Source organism: Episyrphus balteatus, chromosome 2, assembly GCF_945859705.1.
Source record: "Episyrphus balteatus chromosome 2, idEpiBalt1.1, whole genome shotgun sequence".
NCBI classification, from domain to species: Eukaryota; Metazoa; Arthropoda; class Insecta; order Diptera; family Syrphidae; genus Episyrphus; species Episyrphus balteatus.
The window spans coordinates 83,176,127-83,196,356 of NC_079135.1; the positions used below are offsets into that span (position 1 = coordinate 83,176,127).

At 30.5% G+C, this 20,230-nt stretch overlaps 1 protein-coding gene across 2 annotated transcripts in view; it reads left to right on the top strand.

The window, feature by feature from the left end:
- Window positions 1-20,230, top strand: part of LOC129909845 (zwei Ig domain protein zig-8) — a 430,837-nt gene that overhangs the window by 233,475 nt on the left and 177,132 nt on the right. For both annotated transcript variants that reach the window (XM_055986959.1, XM_055986960.1), the window contains exon 3: window positions 2,008-2,485. In XM_055986959.1, coding sequence (XP_055842934.1) covers window positions 2,440-2,485 — 46 coding nt within the window. In that variant the 5' untranslated portion in view covers window positions 2,008-2,439. The remainder of the gene's footprint in view (window positions 1-2,007; window positions 2,486-20,230) is intronic.

Below are 20,230 nucleotides of genomic sequence, written 5' to 3' on the forward strand. Positions count from 1 at the left end.
CTTTTTGATGAAAATGATTGTTTTCAAAAAATTATTTTTATACTTTTTGCGCATTGTAAAAATTTAAAAATGGTTTTATTCTTAAGAAGAAATACTTGGCTTTAAAATTGCATAATTTTTTTGTAAGCTTTTAAAATTAATATAGTGAGAAAATAAAAAAGGTATTTTTTTTAGCTTTTTCTTGTAAATTATGATTGTTTGAAATAAGTAAACGCTTCAAATGACTCATTTTAAACAAAAGCACATAACCTTTTTTCTGACGACGTTATCACATAAAATCATCGTCCGTAAACCGGCTTTACAGACAACCACTTTTTAATAAAATTTTTACTTATTTTGAGAAATTCTTACATAATTTCTATTATAATTTCATATTTGACGTTGCCAATCACACTGACTCTGACAGTGCAAGAATCGGGATAAAAGAAATGATTCGGTCTACTTCAGAGCATTTAATGATGAAACCATTTAGAATAAAAATTAAGAACACATAGAATTGCAACAAATCAATTTGAAAATTTAACAAATCTTTTAAGTTCCTGGGCCAAAATATGTAAATATGTCATTTTTACTTGCAATATAGGTTCTATTGAGATAACAATCAAACATTATATTTCGGTACCTGTCATAAATACCAATTTTGGAAAAGTTAAATTTTCACAAAAATTGCTTCTACGATTTTGATTTAAAATTCAGTTAATAGTTTTTAAACAAGGTCTATCACTCTTAGCCCCGATTTGTTCACACTCGATTATCTTTTAATCAAGGATTTTTGTATGGAATAATCCTAGATTAAAAGATAATCGAGTGTGAACAAACCGGCCCTTAAAGTTTTTTCTTCCAAAATCGTTATTAACGGTATTTTTAATATACCTTCTTTTAAATTTCTGACTATCTCCGAAATTGCATACCAGCATTGTTTTAATTTTTTTTTTTTTCAAAAACTTATTTATAAAAAATTAGTAAAAAAACGGCTTTAACGATGTTGATATCTTTTTTTCTAAAAGTGCATCTTAATAAAAGAAATTAATTAAAAAATTAAACTGCATAGGTACCTACTTTTTTTTGGAAATCAATTAAGTGTAAAGTGTTATTGTTTTTTTTTTTTTATATTTGAAGAACGAATTATTGAGAGTATTAAATTAAAATCATGTATCATAATTTTTAAAATTATAAAATTTATTAGTAAATTCTCTTAAAAAATGAATTTCATCTTATATTTTTCAACATACATCGTCATAAAAACGAGGTTCGTTTTAAATCCTATTAATTTAATGAGATTGTACCGGAAAGACAGTCGCTTTTCTCGTTTTGTTTATAGCTTCGTTTTCTTTTATTATTACGAGCTAATTTTTATTGATATCCAATTGAAATATGTACAAGATGACAATAATTCTGAAAATGATACATTTCATAATGTTCCATCTGGCAGGGAAAACGCTCAATAACAAATCAAAATTCGAAAGTTGAAATATAAATAAAACGACAACTCTCCTTTTCAAAAATGCAAAATGCTTAAGCAAGAAACCTTTAAAAAAAATTGCCCAAATGATAATAAATAAAACTTTTGTAAAGCCATGTTATATCCAAATTAATGTTCCCCAGCTAGCTCATAACTCAGAACTCGTAAACAGATTGTATATTTATATGTGTATTCTCTCTCTCAGCATCAGCACCAACCAGCATTGAAAAAAATTGTACCAGCAGGGACAGACACAACACTAAAAACGTAGTTGAGAAATTACAGCTGCAATCGAGATCCAGGTTTTTTTTGTAATCACTTTTTGTAGTCTTTCGCTCTTTCACTTTTCTGTCGCTTTCGTCGCCTCTAGGATGTTTGTTTTCATCTCGCAAAAAATGCAATATAGCTATCCTTGAAAAAATGATAAATTATTGTCAGGATTTAAGGACAGAATGAACATGTTGATGTTTTTGATTTTATTTTATTCGCACATTCACATTACATATGACTTAAACTTAAACTTTTTTTCTATTCTTTAATTTCAGGAAAAGCAACTAAATACAACATTTTCCAGTTTATTCCTGATTATCAACAATAAAGGAATTCATTAAATCTGTCAATTCAAGCCAAATTATGAGCAATTAACATTTTATTGCTGATTTTTACAACCAGTCTACTTTCGAACTATTCCTACTATCAACCAACAATTATGAATATATTGTCCTTTCGATTTAATTCCAAGGATTACCCGAGGAAAAAATTAACCGTTCGTAAAATACTTTCAATAAATTGAAAGCAACAGAATCGAAATGATTAAATAGAAGTACGAAAATAAAATTTAAAAATAAAAATTAAGCATATTTAATTAAAGACAAAAACCAAACAGCATGTGCAAATGTTGAACGGACTCATTTTCGGAACTTCAGGTAGAAATGGGATTACGACGATAATTGAACTTCAGAGACAAATACCACAACATGGCTCAATGCTATCTGATTCTGTTTGTCCTTTTTATGTATTCAGGTGAGTCTTTTATGCTATTAATAAATGGATTTTTTTTGTGTTTTAAATGGTTGCTCATTTTTCCCAAACTCTCAGAAAAAGTTTATTTAATTTATTTTCTTTTGAATATTTACATAACAAATAGATTGGAATTCGATAAAAATAGGACTTTGTATCTACATTTGTATTGCAAATAATTAAATTTTGTTAAAATGGTTAGGTATCCGAAGAAACCTTTTTTTGTTTTTTTTTAATTTCAAAATAATGTCAATTCTACTTTTCAATAAAATCAAATTTTGCAAAATCAATTTATTTTTTAATCATTTTATCGAAATCCGCAATTCAGGATTTTTATACAAAATTATACTAACATTTAACCCTATTAATTCGAACTTGTCTGTGAAGTTAACACACTCGATGGATTTCATTTAAATAAAAAAAAATTGTTTCCCTACCTTGCATTTTTAATTTGATTGATGCGTGATTTTTTTTTTTCTACTTAAAAATGGATTAATTTATTGACTGGGATAAGGAACACTGATAGTAGCGAAAACAACAATATAAAAATATTTAATTCCAAAATTTTTTTTTAATGAATTCACAGAAATTTACTTGCCTTCGCGTTTTTTTTTATAATGAGTGTGAATTTGACAAATCAACTTTGTAATCGATTTCTGAACACTTTTATTTTTTTATAGAACTGTACTACCACGCTGTAAATTTTTTTATGACATACTGTTAAAATTCTTTTGCAAAAAAAAAATTTTATAAACTATAGGAAATAAATCACGTGAGACAGTAATACCGAAGAATTAATAAAAAAAAATATCGGTCGTGCAAAAACTAGATATATTACCAAAATTTCACTAAAAGAAAAATTTGGAAAATAAAATGATTGAAGCTGTCACCTTTTACCATTCAATGAATTTTATAATAGGATAGGGCCTGTAAGCCAAACATCATAATCTTGGGCGGAGAAAACAAAATGAAAAATAATCTAAGACGCTAAAATTTTGAGAAAGTCTTTTAAAACCAATTTCATTCGTTTGTCCACTTCGATTTTTTAATGCATTCCCAAAATCATAGATTTTCTACCCTCCGTTTAAGAAATATTCAAAATCCGATTTTTTTATAAAGACTTTCATACAAAATATTATTTTGTTGTAAAAAAACCCAAAAAACAATTTTTTGAAATGAAATGGATATCGTATGTAACAATAATTGTAATTTTTACTTGCTCTATAGGGCAAGTATTGGTTTCGTGTAGAAAAAAAATTTGAGGTTTTAATCAAAACCAACATTACGATGATGGAGTAGATCAAAAAAGTGGTTTTCATCATGCCGTCCGTGCCGGTCTGTGCGTACGTGCGTCTGTGCGTCCATCTGTACATCGAGCTAGGGCCTAAACGGATGGATGGATTTGCTTGAAACTTGGTACAGATGATTTAGACGTTATTCCCTAGACTAGATTTTGTAATATCTCCTTTTTAACGCATATCTCCCATATAACGTTTTCGAGGTATTGCAATTTTTTCGAAAACATCTCAAACTATTTTGATTAAATTTGGTCCACGTAATAGACTTATTGATTCTAACATAACTGCGTTTTTATTTTTTCTCAAAAAATGTGGACAGCGGAAATATGGCGTTGCCGTTTTTTCAAAAATTGACATATTTTTTAAGTTCATATATTTCATCAAAGCATTAGTAAATTTTATTAAAAATTTACAGACATATTTTTGAAATATGTATAAATTGTAAAAAAAAAAATTTAGAACATTTTTGAAAAAAGGAAATTTTTTAATTTATTTTTTTTTTTTTTACACTAAACAAAATCTTAAATTTCAAAAGTTACGCATACACCACAGTGACTTTCTTAGTTTCCTCTAGTTTAATCATTGACAACCATTAAATAACAGAAAATTACACGATTGTAATATCAAAATTAACGATATTTTTTTTTATATTTTTGGTATGTTTAAAGAAATCGAGGTGGACAAACGAGTCCAAATATTATACGTCAATATCAAAATTGTTTTTATTTATGTTCAGACTTCGTATAGAAAAAAATTGCACTAAAAATTTATGAAGAGTAGACAAACGAAAATTTTAGTTGGAAAAATGAATTAGATTAATTGGGTTTAAAAATTTTGAGGTCGCAGTTCTGGCTTCACGGAGCTCCATAACGTGGGCAAATATTGTTTATTCTTTTTTTTTTTTTCTTCTAATAAATGGCAACTTATGCACACTTAAAAATACAAAACTGAAAGAAAAATAAACAAAGCACAACAATGATATCAAAATTCCTTCCGTCCGGCTATTTCTGTCTTAGCTTGCTAATAAGATTTGAGACATAATAAGGTAAGTTGTCACCAAATTTCGTAGAAAAAAACTTTTTTTTTAAAAAAAGATAAAAATAAAAAACCAAAAACTCGGTTTTTTTAATTTTTCACCTAAATTTTGAGGTTATGTGAAAAAATTGTTGATACAAAAGTTATAGATCTTTTTATTACCTACAACTTTGCCATACAACTTTTTCCATAGGTAGTTTTGCCGGAAAACGAGATATACCATTTTTTACCATGAAAAACTCAACCCACCCACTTCCCGAACTTTATTTAATTTATTTATTTTTCCTTTAATTTTTATCATATTCACCTCCTTTTCCAATGGGTTTCATTCTGCTATGATTTTTTTTACTTTTTAATGTTTTTGAAGGCTTCGGCACTGGTCTTTTTTTATTTTAAAAAAATTTTAATTTTTTTTTTGAAAAATCAATTTTGTGAAAACAGATGAAGTGTTTTGAAAGTGTTTTGTTTTCTTTTCAAAAACAATTTTTTTAACTGCTCAAATGATTTTCACCGAATTTTATTTAAATTTTTTGTTACTGGTCATAAAAAAACTATTGAAATCAGTTGCCATTAGAGTTTGGATACGAATATCTTCTAAACGGTAAAATCAATCGTTTTAATACCCAGGACCTTCTTTTAAAACGTTTGAGCCTCTAAAAGAATACATCTTGCTAATTTGATAATACATACAATAATAATGACACACATTGTATAAGTAATCGTTGATGGTATTTACATTGTGATCACTCTGTCGACTTATCTTTGTGTTTTTTTGTGGTGAGAAATATTGCAAAGTGAGGCAGTAAAGAGATAGAGATTCAAAAATCTTTTAAGTTTTAACTCTTTTTGAAAATAGCTATTTTGACACATTGCTTTGTTTCTTTGCTTTATTTTGACTTACATCAAAATAAAATAATTCAGTCCGTCAGGATATCTGATTCCCCATTGAACATTTTATTTATTACAAAACCCATAAAAAAATCTAAAAATTTCTTTCATTCGTTTTCATTCCAAAAAAATATATTTCACAAACATTAATATGCATTCTTTGGAACAAAATAATGAACTCGGTCAATGACATACGGAATCCTTTCTATCTCTACCTCTATCGCATACATATATCATTCCATGCAGCTATTAAAATTAATATGTCACCCACTGCCTGCCTGTGCGAAATGAGATTCGGCCTGATTCGCAATATATCCTATCTCCATGGAGTCGCACACATTCCCGCACACACACAAATATGCATATACTCCATCGAAACGTTCTTAAAATCCAATAACCTAAATTCCATTCTACGTCAAATATATATGTGTAGGTACAACATAGTTCCCCAAACGCTTTTCCCTTTCAACTACGACACTTCTTTATGTCCCATAGGCAAAAAAAAAAAAACGGCTCCAACCAAGTTAAGGCAGGTATCTAGATATCTATTTCTATATTCTTATTCATGTGTGAATGTCAACCACCCCCACCCTCCGTACCCCCCCATATACGACGACCGACATGACGACGAAGTGATAGAGATGCCAGCAACCAAAAAAAAAAAAAAGACAATAGAAGAATTTTATCCCTTTTGCTAGCTCATATCCCTTTTACGAATCTACGATTTTGTTAGCGCTGGCGGTTCGTGATTTTGAGGACGACAAAGTAACACTGCCGTAGTCGTCGTATATTTTTTGTGATGGTAAATGTATGCAGAGTAGCATTCGCACGAAATCCCAGGGTGGTTAAAAGTCTCTATTATTCCTTCGTCCATGAAAATTGGACACACACAGTTGTATATTTGGATAAAAATGTTCACAGTTCGAATAAGCTCTACGACTGTTGCAAGCAAGCAAGAGTTTTTCTTACAGTGAAACGTTTTCCCAGCTAATATCCATTGAAGGCCATGCCATATCGGTGTTATAGAGATTACAAGGGAAACGATTCTTACGCCATTTGGAACACGTTTAAGGATTGTGAGACAATCGATTAGGTTTTTTTGAAGTTATACTTCTTATGGGAGGGTGGGTATGAAAATTTACTTTTTGACAAGAATGTCAAAGGGATTATGACGCGATCACCCTGGGTAGCAGGGCTGTAGTTTCACCTTTAGAGTAGGCAGTACTTTAGTATTTAAAAATGCAGTACTCCGCAGTACGGCAAACATAAAACACACAACACGTTGCAAGTTACATGTTTCATGTGGCAAGTTGTATGTGGCAAGTTGCATGTGGCAAGTTGTATGTGGCAAGTTGCGTGTGGCAAGCTGTATGTGGCAAGTTGCGTGTGGCAAGTTGCCTGTGGCAAGTTGTATGTGGCAAGTTACATGTGGCAAGTTGCATGTGGCAAGTTGCATGTGGTAATTTCCATGTGGCAAGTTGCCAGGGTTGCAAAAAGCTCACATTTCAGCTCAGCTCAAATTTGAGCTAGGTACCATAGCTCAGCTCATTTGAGCTGAGCTGAAAGTGAGCGCCCCCAACTTCCAACGCCTATATCTCGGTATTTTGAAGAAAATGAAAAAAAAATGTTTGATGCCAAAAGGTAGCGGGGACTCTAACCTACATTTGGGTACAACTCTCATCCCTGTAGGTCCACGCGTTCTCAAACCGGGAGAACTTAAAAGTAAAAAAAAAATAGGCACGATTCTGAAAAAATAGGCATGATGTGGCGGTTTAACATGGAAGGCGATTTTTTAAAAATCTGACAATGTGCAAAGCGTAGGCCCATGACACAAGCTATCATTTGGCATCACTCCCAAAAATTGCTCTCAAGCGGTTTAGCTTCCAGGAGCGTTCAAAGATACGGGGATTTTTCGAAAAAAAATTTTACCCCAACTTTCAAACGCGATTTTCTCGGAATTTTGAAAAAAATCGAAAAACCGGATTATACCACTATCGGGAAGCTGAGAATATAACCTTTCATATGGCACCACTCCCCTGTCTCTAAATCAAAGCGTTCCAACGCCTATATCGCGGAATTTAGAAGAAAATGGAAATAAAATTTTTGATGCCAAAAGGTAGCGGGGACTCTAACCTACATTTGGGTACAACTCTCATCCCTGTAGGTCCACGCGTTCTCAAACCGGGAGAACTTAAAAGTAAAAAAAAAAATAGGCACGATTCTGAAAAAATAGGCATGATGTGGCGGTTTAACATCAAAGGCGATTTTTTAAAAATCTGACAATGTGCAAAGCGTAGGCCCATGACACAAGCTATCATTTGGCATCACTCCCAAAAATTGCTCTCAAGCGGTTTAGCTTCCAGGAGCGTTCAAAGATACGGGGATTTTTCGAAAAAAAAATTTACCCCAACTTTCAAAGGCGATTTTCTCGGAATTTTGAAAAAAGTCGAAAAACCGGATTGTACCGGAATTTTTTTTTTATGATAAAAAAAGAAATATTTTACTAAAAAAATAGAAATATATTTACTATTAAAAAAACCAAGAGAAAAGATCACGAAAAATTATCTGTTTTATTTATAAAAATATCCATGTGTTAAAATAATTCCATTAATAACTAGAACCAAACATCTTAAGCTATGGTGTTTTATAAAAGTTTAAAATATCTTAATATTTCATTATACTTTCTAAATAAAAATCAATGTATCCTCTTACCCATCACAGCTCAGTTCAGCTCACTTTACCTTAGCTCACCCAACAGCTCAGTTCAACCATCAGCTCAGCTCAAATGAGCTGAGCTATGGTACATAGCTCAAAAGTGAGCTAGCTCAAAATTTGAGCTGAGCTGTGAGCTTAGCTCAGCTCACTTTTGAGCTTTGTAGCAACTCTGCAAGTTCCATATTGCTACTACTAGTGCTGAAGCACACACAATTCTCATAAAATTACCATATCGCACATTTTATAAGCAATTCATTTACTTTCGTTAACCATATACAGTACGTTCTGAACCGCACAACATGAGTAAATTTCACAGAATAAATTGAAAACTACATGGACGCAAGGAGGATGAAAGAATTAATTTATTGTTCACTTGATAAAAATGTTAAAAAAACGAATTGTGGATTAATTAATTTAATAATAGAAGTTAAAAATATCAAATGAAATTCATTTACATATACTGAATGAGAAGTATAACTTCAGTCGCGTGTACATGTGTACACACACTCTTTTTTTTTTTTTTTTTTTTAATTTTTTGTGATAGGCTAAGAAAAAAGTGCCGAACAAAATTATTGGTTAACTGGGTGCAGGCATTGGACAGTTTTACAAAAATTGGATAAGGTAATGTCATTTTCTTATTGGAAATTGGACTATGCTCTTTCCTAGAATTTCATCAAGAAGAAATTTGGTTATCCAATTTTGGGAAAAAAATTCTCAACGAAAAAGTAACGAATGAAAAAGTGATGGTTTTAAAGTGAATGTCAAAAGGAATATGATTAAATACCATAGCTTTTGAAAATCTAAAAGATTGAAGTCTATAACTTGCGATTCTAAATTCAGGTCCATGATTAAAAACTTGTCTAAAACAAAAAAAAAAAAAAGTGGTTGTCTGTAGAGACGGTTTAGTCCAGTGCATTTATGATGTTCATATATGGGCGACCCAGCTGTTTGTACCACCCCCAAATTTTTTTTGCTCATTCGATAGAGCATTGGCTAAATATTATTACCCTGATTTTTCGCACTCTCGAAATTCACCTTTCGGCCGCCATCTTGGATTTAAGTTTTTGTTAAATATCTCGATTTCTATTTAACCTACATAAAAGTTGTACATACAGAAAACGTAGGCAATCAAATTTTACGTTTTTTATGTCAAGAACACTTTTTCGATATTCTGAATATTAAAAAAGTTACAAGCCATATAAGTAAAAAAAAAACGGAAAAAATGACAATTTTATTTCCGATAAAAGATTATTCACCTTGAAATTCTCTACAACTCTGCTATACAACTTTTTTTTGCTTTTTTTTTGTATCGCTGTAATTAATAAAGTTATTTATATTTTTTTGTTAAAAAATACCGCTTTTTTATGAAATGAAGAGACTTAAATATAAACAAATTGCATGTCCTGAATTTATCTAAAATTAAATTAATAAGAATTTATAAAGCCAAAAAGAAAGAACATGTTGGAAAATAGAACTTTATGTTAGCGTTATCTCAAAATTGTGAACATAGGTCTGTCTATTATCTCTAACTACACTGCAAATTTCATTCATTTAGCTATCTGTTGAAGAAAAAAAGATAAAAATAGAAAACAGTTAAAAACGGTCAATAAACTTTGCACTAAGAAACTGGATTTTCTCGTTATTCGGTCAAAAATCATTTAAGAGTACCAATTTTTACTTGCGATATAGGTACTATAGGGCAAGTTTAGGATTCGTAAAAAAAATCGAACTCGAGATAACAATTTTACATGACATTACGATGATGGAGAATGCCAAAAAAGTGGGTCCGGCAATTCTTTCTGTCTGTCTGTCTGTCTGTCTGTCTGTCTGTCTGTCTGTCTGTCTGTCTGTCTGTCTGTCCGTCTGTCTCTATCTGGAGCTGCAGCCTAAACGAGTGAAGTGATTTTCTTCAAACTTGGTAGTTAGCAGTTTTTGGTGATTCCCTAGAGGGGAAATTGAAATTTTTTTTTATGACCAAAACTAACGGTACCTGCCATATAACGGAAATAGAAAAGTTAATTTTTTTCAAAAACGGCTCTAACGATTTTGATTAAAATTTTTGTGTGTAATACTACACATAAGGGCCAACTTTTTAAATAAAAAAAAAATATTTTTTGTACCGTTATTAACGGTACCTGTCATAGAACGGTTTTTTTCGTTTCTGAATATCTCGTACAAAATTAACCCGATTTAAATGAAAATTTTTATACAAAAGTCTGAAGTAAAGATAATATTAAAATTTTAGAAAATTTTCAAAAAACGCATTTTTGGTTTTTTAAAAAATATTTCAAAATTTTTTTTTGAAAAATCAATTTTTTGAAAACGGATCAATGAAAAATTTTGAAATTTAGTTTTTATGTGTAAATTAATTATTTCTTCAAAATGGCATACCAACTTTTTTTTTGAAAAATGTTAAAAAAATTTTATATATATAAAAAATTATTTTTTTAAAAAACGGCTCCTACAATTTTCAAAATTTTTTTTCTAAAAATACCTTTTTATACGAGAAATAAAATGGCATATTTGTTTTTTTTTTTTAAGATATTTTAAAACGGAGTTTTATTAATTATAAAAACAGATTTAATTTTTTTATACTACTTATGAAATTTCTTCAAAATATCGAATTTTAAATTTCTTGAATAAAAAGTTTTAACATTATAGTTACTTTAAGCATAAGAGCAAGTACGTGCGACCCCAGTCGTGCAATTTATTTGCACATGCATGCGCACAAAACTATATGCTCTATACGTTTGGGATTTTTTGAACAACCCATAATCTTTTTTGTATTATGTTTTAAATGACATTATTCAAATTGTCAAAAAAAAATTCCTCTACCTCAAACCACTAATTTGTCAAATTTGTCATATTTTAGTTTAAAAAAAAAACCATTTATATCTTGATTTTGAATTTTTTTTTTAGATTTTTTTTCAATACTATTGTCAGCCTTAGAGTAAATTTATCTACCGATTAAAAATTCAACTTTCTATAACGTTGCGTTTAGAAAATAGCTATTTCTTTTGTAATTTTGTTTTAACCCTATTTACCCTATTAAATGATAAAATTTTAACCTTACGTTATTATCTTTCAAATAAAGTAGGTATAGCAAATTTTTGTATCTCCAATAGTTTATTTTTAATTGAAATTTTTGCCGCACAGTTTAAAATTTCAGGTGGAACAGGAGAAAATGGCGTCTTTTTTTTATGGATGCTGCCATAGTTCATCGATTTATAAGACGTTATCACGTCAAAAATATAATGTTGTTCTTAATTCAGTATTTAGCCAAAAGGAGGTTTGTGTTTGACCTGTATGTATGTGTATGAACAAATGTACGTTCATCTATGGCATCATAGCTCCTAAGCTGCTAATCGTAATTTGATAAATGAGGTATCATTGTAAGCGTCTTTCTTCTCCGCAAGTTAATAGCTATGTTTTATCACATAAAATCATGGCGGCCTCTATAGACAAACGTCAGAACCAATTTTTTTTTTTGTATAAGCCACTCTAGCCACTCTAGCTCTGAAAATACTTTATCACGAAATGTATGTAATTTCAAAATACTTAAAATAAAAACGCTCCTCCCAAATTACACTCTTAAAAGTATGAAACATGAAAATGTTCTTGTCTAAAATTTTGTTGTCTTATTTTTTAATTTGTTGTTTCTGCTGCCTTCAATTGGAAGTGTACAGAATTTCCCTGCACACTGGTCTGAACTTTGCCATGTACCTATTCCCGGGCTTGTCAGTTCCTTAAATATGTTTTCGTTTCAACTTCAAAACTTTCGAGGCTTATTCTGACTAACTTTTATTTAAAAAATAAGTTTTTTCTAAAATTTTACTCTCTTTCTTTATTTTATTTTTTTTTATTTATTTTATTTTCATCAATTTCAATAACACAATGTTGAAATGTTGAAAATTTAAAGAAAATTCTTGTCATCATTCAAAACCAAAGTTATGAAAGCACAATGAATTGTGTGTTAAAGGAAATTCTCTGTCCCATAATTGTCTTAATACATCCATTTACTTAATATTCAACCATTCATCATTAAATTCACAGAACCTTACGCATTCATCTTCGTTATTACATTCACCTTGAGCCGAAGCAACTGACAGCATGCATTATCACTCTCGCACAAAAACTGCCATAATGTCTTAAATAAATGAATGTTCTTTTTTTTTTCTTTCGTTGTATTTAAGCAACGAAATTACATTACATATTCATTAAAATATGTACATAGGACTAAAAAAAAAACAGAGACCTTGTAAACGTTTAAGCTCCATTTCTAGTGCCATTTTCATGAAAACAAATCATTACAGCAAGGAATAAAAAAAAAAACCTTCATAAAAATGAGTAGACATACATAGAGGGCATTGTTTGAGAAATTGAAAACGTTTCTTTTCAAACTTGAACTTAAATAATGAATGTTCATTTGTGAAGGACGCATCTTTAAACGATATAAAGCTAAATATAAAATCGCAGGATAATATTATTTCAAGGATGAAGAAAAAAAAAAAAGAAGCAAAATATTCTTAAGAACTAGTCAGCTTTATACAGAAAAGATTCATAAAAGATTAAAATTTTAAAAATGAAAAAAACTTCTCACCGATATTTTTGAGCAGTTTGGTTTAACATTGTGGGGAATTTCATAAATTTTTATTAAAGGGATTAAAGAAAGTTCTAGTAGTTAACAATTTTATATCAAATAAGGTTTAGGACTTCTGTGAACTTTTACTCATTCTTATTTAATAAATAAGACCTGAGGTCTTTTAAATGCATACTCCACGGCACTAGTTAGAAGAAATAGAAAGATAGGAAAGAATTTTTGTTGCTACAGTGAATTGAAAAAAAAAATAAAATGCACGACTGGGTCGCACGAACTTGCTCTTAGAGTTAAAGTTGCTTAAATTTTTAAGACTATTTATATAGAAATTTGGAAAAAAAAAACAAAATTCGTTTTTGAAAAAAAAAATAAAATAAAATCTGAAATTAAATTGCCCTCCAAAACAAGTATGCAGTTTTGATTGATATATTAACATGCATTTTAAGAAAAAAAATTTTCAAAATCGTTAGAGCCGTTTTTTAAAAAACTAATTTTTTATAAATATTTTTTTGGAAAAAAAGTTTTAAAATAAAATTAGTATGCCATTTGGTAAAAATCACTAATCAACATCTAAAAACAAAATTTCAAAAAAGTTCAATGTCCCGTTTTCGAAAATTTGATTTTTCAAAAAAAAATTTTCAAATTTTTTTTAAAAATCCAAAAATTATTTTTTTCAAAATTTTATTTTTGGCTTATATTTAAATTATATAAATGCTTCTTCACAAAAAGTTTCGTTGAAATCGAATAAGCAGTTTCGGAGATAATCGGATTTGTAAAAAACGGTTCTATGGCAGGTACCGTTAATAATGATTTTCAAAAAAATTTTTTTCTATTGAAAGATAGACTTTAGCTTAAAACTAACATTTTAATTTTTTAAACAAAATCGTTAGAGCCGTTTTCGAGATATTTCAATTTTACTAAAATCGGTATATGACAAGTACCGTTATTTTTGGTCCAAAAAAATTAATTCCAAAAACCACTCTGGAGAGTCGCCAAATAACGCTACATACCAAGTTTGACATTAATCGGTCCATCCGTTTAGGCTGTAGCTCCTTATACAGACAGACAGACAGACAGACTGACAGACTGACAGACTGACAGACAGACAGACGGACTTCCGGGACCCACTTTTTTGGCATTGTCTACCATCGTAATGTCATGGAAAAATGTTATCTCAACTTTTTTTTTTGTACGAATGCATAACTTGATATATAGTACCTTAGAGTGACCGCAACTCCCATAGAAAAAATTTTTTGTCGAATTTTTTTCGGGGGAACCCCATAAAATGTTCCGCCTTTGCAGATTTTTAGATAGCCAAAATTTCAGCTCGATTGGATAACTCTAAATGGTGCCGACACTTGCTCAAAGTATCAAAAATCTCTGTTTTTTCACTGTTTTTCGAAGAAAATTTGCTCTAGTTCCCAAACAGATCGGGTTATTTTCACTTTTTATATATTTAATTAAAGGTAGTGTTGTTACACATAATTCAGATGCTTAATTTGTTTAGTTTTACTAAAAAAGAAAAATATTGTCATCAATTTAAATTTTCAGTACTTACCACAAAAAGAGCTGAAGTGCAAACTTGATTTAAAATTAAACTTTTTTTAACTGTTTTATTCTGCGTATAGGGATAGAATGGATGTTTCTCTATCTCTGGGCCCTCGGGTAGCAAAAGTATGAGGTATAGTCGTGGGGTGAAAGAGCTATTAACAATGAAACTTTCTTTGTTATTGGATCGATGTAAGGCATCTGATAGAAATGCTTCTCGCATAATTATAGCTACAATAGAAGCACTAGGGCAAAATCCAATTGACTTTGTAGTTTAAAAATCAAACTTACATTCAACAAGAAAAAACTTTTGCTTGGTTTAATGCCCCAAGAGCTTATCTGGCTCCTAAACCAGATCTTGATCTTTTGCGTAATTGCATTGAATACCGCAAGATAGACAAAGATATTTCAGAGAAGGCTCTTGCTAAATTCGCAAACCATTTATGGTATTTGAGTTCAGAGCAGGCAGGTCTGGCGTTCTTTGACCTAACTTTACCAGATGGCGAACAAAATTAGAAACGGCCAACATAATTTTGAAAACCAGTGAAACGGAAACCAACAGAATAGTAAATCCAAAGCTACAGACACATGAAGATGAACAATTTGTCACAGCAGGGTTAAAAAATATTGTGAACAAAGAAACATTGAACTTTTTCAGCCGATTGAAAATAGACACAAGTTTTCTCAAAGAACCTCCAAATCTTTGGCCCGAAAACCCGCATTTTAAAAAAGGCTTTAAAAAAGTGCAATCACTTAAAGTCGTAAATGACATGACAGAAAGAGGAGTCAAATTAATAACGGATTTTAATAACCTTTTAACTAAAGATGAGGAACAAAAACAATATGTACTTCAAGTAGTCAGTGAGTGCCGAAAATTGTATCCTGATGCTTCCAAAACTACTTTGTAAATCTCTTGATTAAATTTTTTTAGTATTTACTTCATTAATTATGTATAAGAAATGTATCACGATGTTATTTTTTTTTTTTCTAGGCCGTGTGTGAATTGCGTAAAATAGTTCACATAGTGTAAAATATTTGACACTGTTGAGGTGAATAAAAAATTTTCAGCTGTTAAAAATTTATTGGGCTCTGGGACCTGGTTAAATTTGAGTTACATTTTTTTTTTGCAGATGGTTTTGTTTTGTTTTTTTTTTTATTAAAAAGGAGTTTCATAGCAGAAAAGAGGCAGAGAAAAATATTAAACAATAAGCCATACAGCTGAAATTTTTTTGTTCACCTCAATAGTGTCAAAAATTTTACACAGTGTTAACTATTTAACGCAATTCACACACAGCCTTAGAATTCTGTTAAATGTTTTGTTTTTTTAAATAAAACAGTTTAAAAAAAAGTTTCATTTTAAATCGAGTTTGCACTTCAGCTCTTTTTGAGGTAAGTACTGAAAATTTAAATTGATGACAAAATTTTTCTTTTTTGGTAAAACTAAACAAATTTAGCATCTGAATTATGTCTAGCAACACTACCTTTAATTAAATATATAAAAAGTGAAAATAACCCGATCTGTTTGGGAGCTAGAGCTAATTTTCTTCGAAAAACAGTGAAAAAACAGAGATTTTTGATACTTTGAGCGAGTGTCGGCACCATTTAGAGTTATCCAATCGAGCTGAAATTTTGGCTATCTAAAAATCTGCAAAGGCGGAACATTTTATGGGGTTCCCCCGACCAAATTTCGAAAATCGATTTCTTGCGGTCACTCTAATAGTAGGTACCTATATCGCAAGTAAAAATGATTAGGTACTATCTCATATAAAGCCACGGCTGCCGTCCAATCTGGGAGATAAATAAAAGAATGCTGCCTTAGGTAGGGCTCGAACCCACACCTCCAGGTTAGCAGTAAAGCACTGTCCCATTGCCACCCGCAATAGGTATTTTTCATTACTTATGTACATTAGGGTGTGTCAAAGTGCTCAAATATGAAATTTTTAAATGTAATAGCTTTTAAAAGTTGCATTGCTTGAGAAAACTAAATCCTGCGTTACCAATTTTCATTTTAAAATATAGGAAGAAATCCAAAAAGTTTGGATTTTTATATAGATTTTCAAATATAATGTTGTTTTTAATTGCGCCGTTTGGATATAAAAAAAATGTATTAAATATTTTTAAGCTTTCCCGTGAAAGATAATTCCAAGAAAAACTTTTTAAGCTTATATTTGTTGAAATTGAACACTTAGTAAGAAGCTGTGAAATAATAAGCGAAAGAAAAAAATCATTTTTTCATATACATACCTAAAATCTAAAAAAAAGTAACGGTAAGTAAGGTGATTACCAACAATTCATGATATATCTCTTTGTAAGGCCAAAAACTTCTTTTGTATTAAGGTAATGTTTTTAATCAAGTTATTTCATCAACTAATTTTGCAAGTTTTACAAATGTTTTTATATTTTGTTTTTGTGTCCCGACGAAGCAATTGAAAACAATTTATAAAAACCTTTTTTTATCGATTTACATATTTAACAAAATAATGAAATATTTAATGAAAAAATTTTAAAAAATTTCAAAACCAAGTTATAAACGGTTTTTTAAAAACAAAAAATGAAAAAGACCTTCAACAAAGTAGTTTTATGGATAGTTTTTTCGAAAATATGGCTTACCAATGATAAGTTAATAAAAAGAAAAATAGGTATCTCATACGGATTTTTTTCTAAGTCGCTAGATTTCGTAATATGATTTTCTGAAAAACATCTTTTTTTTAGCGTTTTTTAAAGAATTTTCACAGTATTCAAAAAATCAAACTTGCAGGACTAATAGGTATTTAAAATGTGCATACATTTTCAAAAAGTTAGATTTTTAAAATGATAGGTATTTGATCGAAAAACGGGGAAAAAGATTGTTTTTTTCCAACATTTTTTTACCGTTTTTAACAGCTTTTTATTAGGTAATATCTTTTTTTATTTTCATAGATACATTAATGAAATCTATGTAGTAAATATCTAGATAAAGGGCTGGACTATATTTTTACTAAAATTTCAACATTCAGAATTCATAGATATCTGTATAAAAATGACCTTTTATCAGAAAATATACTTAGCTTCAACCAATTTCAGCGAGGCAAAGACAAAAAAATATTACAATTTTTTCTTACATATTATTAAACTTCAGACCCTAATACAACTTCTGACCATTATTACACTGCAAAATTAGAGAACTTTTTTTCGGCCATACAAAAGTGACCCGTGCCTCTAGGGTCACATTTTCCCCATACAAATTTGTATTGGAAATTTGTAACTTTTGCATAAATTTTTTTTCTCTCGATGTAAATCATATCACAACAAAAACATTACTGTTAAAAAAAGAGCCAAGTTCTCTTATATTGAAATTATGCTGGCACAAAAAGTACTGAGATGTAAAAGTGTACCAAGTTCTAAAGTTTGGGTTCAAATTCGTATCAATAAAATTTTGATTGTTCTCTTGACAATTTTTCTTAATTATCGATTTTTAAAGTTATTTCAAAAATTGCCAAGTAAACAATCAAAATTTTATTGATACGAATTTGAACCCAAACTTTAGAACTTGGTACACTTTTACATCTCAGTACTTTTTGTGCCAGCATAATTTCAATATAAGAGAACTTGGCTCTTTTTTTAACAGTAATGTTTTTGTTTGTGATTTCACTACTTTTTGCAAGGTATGGCTGTAGAATATAAAATCTCTATATTTGATGAAAATTCAGTGAAAATGGGTGGTTGCCACGCCCCCTGCCTGAAATTCTCAAACTTTAAATTTTTTCCTTTGTGTAAACTACCAGCTCCACCATTCTACCAAATTTCAAGATTCTACGACAATCAGAAGTGCTCTATAATATTTGATGAAAATTCAGCGGGAATGCCGGTTGCCACGCCCCCTGGCTGAAATTCTCAAATTTAAAATTTTTTCCTTTGTATAAACTACCAGCTTTACCATTCTACCAAATTTCAAGATTCTACGACAATCAGAAGTGCTCTATAATAATTTATGAAAACTCAGCGGAAATGGGCGGTTGCCACACCCCCTGGCTGAAATTCTCAAGTTTTAAATTTTTTCCTTTGTATGAACTACTAGCTCTACTATTCTACCAAATTTCAAGATTCTACAACAATCAGAAGTGCTCTATAATAATTTATGAAAATTCAGCGGAAATGGGCGGTTGCCACGCCCCCTGGCTGAAATTCTCAAATTTTAAATTTTTTCCTTTGTATAAACTACCAGCTCTACCATTCTACCAAATTTCAAGATTCTACGACAATCAGAAGTGCTCTATAATAATTTATGAAAATTCAGCGGAAATGGGCGGTTGCCACGCCCCCTGGCTGAAATTCTCAAGTTTTAAATTTTTTCCTTTGTATGAACTACTAGCTCTACTATTCTACCAAATTTCAAGATTCTACAACAATCAGAAGTGCTCTATAATAATTTATGAAAATTCAGCGGAAATGGGCGGTTGCCACGCCCCCTGGCTGAAATTCTCAAATTTTAAATTTTTTCCTTTGTATAAACTACCAGCTCTACCATTCTACCAAATTTCAAGATTCTACGACAATCAGAAGTGCTCTATAATAATTTATGAAAATTCAGCGGAAATGGGCGGTTGCCACGCCCCCTGGCTGAAATTCTCAAATTTTAAATTTTTTCCTTTGTATAAACTACCAGCTTTACCATTCTACCAAATTTCAAGATTCTACGACAATCAGAAGTGCTCTATAATAATTTATGAAAACTCAGCGGAAATGGGCGGTTGCCACACCCCCTGGCTGAAATTCTCAAGTTTTAAATTTTTTCCTTTGTATGAACTACTAGCTCTACTATTCTACCAAATTTCAAGATTCTACAACAATCAGAAGTGCTCTATAATAATTTATGAAAATTCAGCGGAAATGGGCGGTTGCCACGCCCCCTGGCTGAAATTCTCAAATTTTAAATTTTTTCCTTTGTATAAACTACCAGCTCTACCATTCTACCAAATTTCAAGATTCTACGACAATCAGAAGTGCTCTATAATAATTTATGAAAATTCAGCGGAAATGGGCGGTTGCCACGCCCCCTGGCTGAAATTCTCAAGTTTTAAATTTTTTCCTTTGTATGAACTACTAGCTCTACTATTCTACCAAATTTCAAGATTCTACAACAATCAGAAGTGCTCTATAATAATTTATGAAAATTCAGCGGAAATGGGCGGTTGCCACGCCCCCTGGCTGAAATTCTCAAATTTTAAATTTTTTCCTTTGTATAAACTACCAGCTCTACCATTCTACCAAATTTCAAGATTCTACGACAATCAGAAGTGCTCTATAATAATTTATGAAAATTCAGCGGAAATGGGCGGTTGCCACGCCCCCTGGCTGAAATTCTCAAGTTTTAAATTTTTTCCTTTGTTTTAACTACCAGCTCTACTATTCTACCAAATTTCAAGATTCTACGATAATCAGAAGTGCTCTATAATATATGATGAAAATTCAGCGGAAATGGGCGGATGCCACGCCCCCTGAATTGAAAATCTCAAATTTTCGATTTTTTCCTTTGTATACACCACAAGTCCTATCACCGTGTAAAATTTCAAGTTTCTACGATATCGGGAAGTTCTCCATAATTTTGATGATCTGTCAGTGAGTCAGTGAGTCAGTTACGGTTTTTGCGATTTTTGAAGCCCTATATCTCAGAAACTACTCATCGTA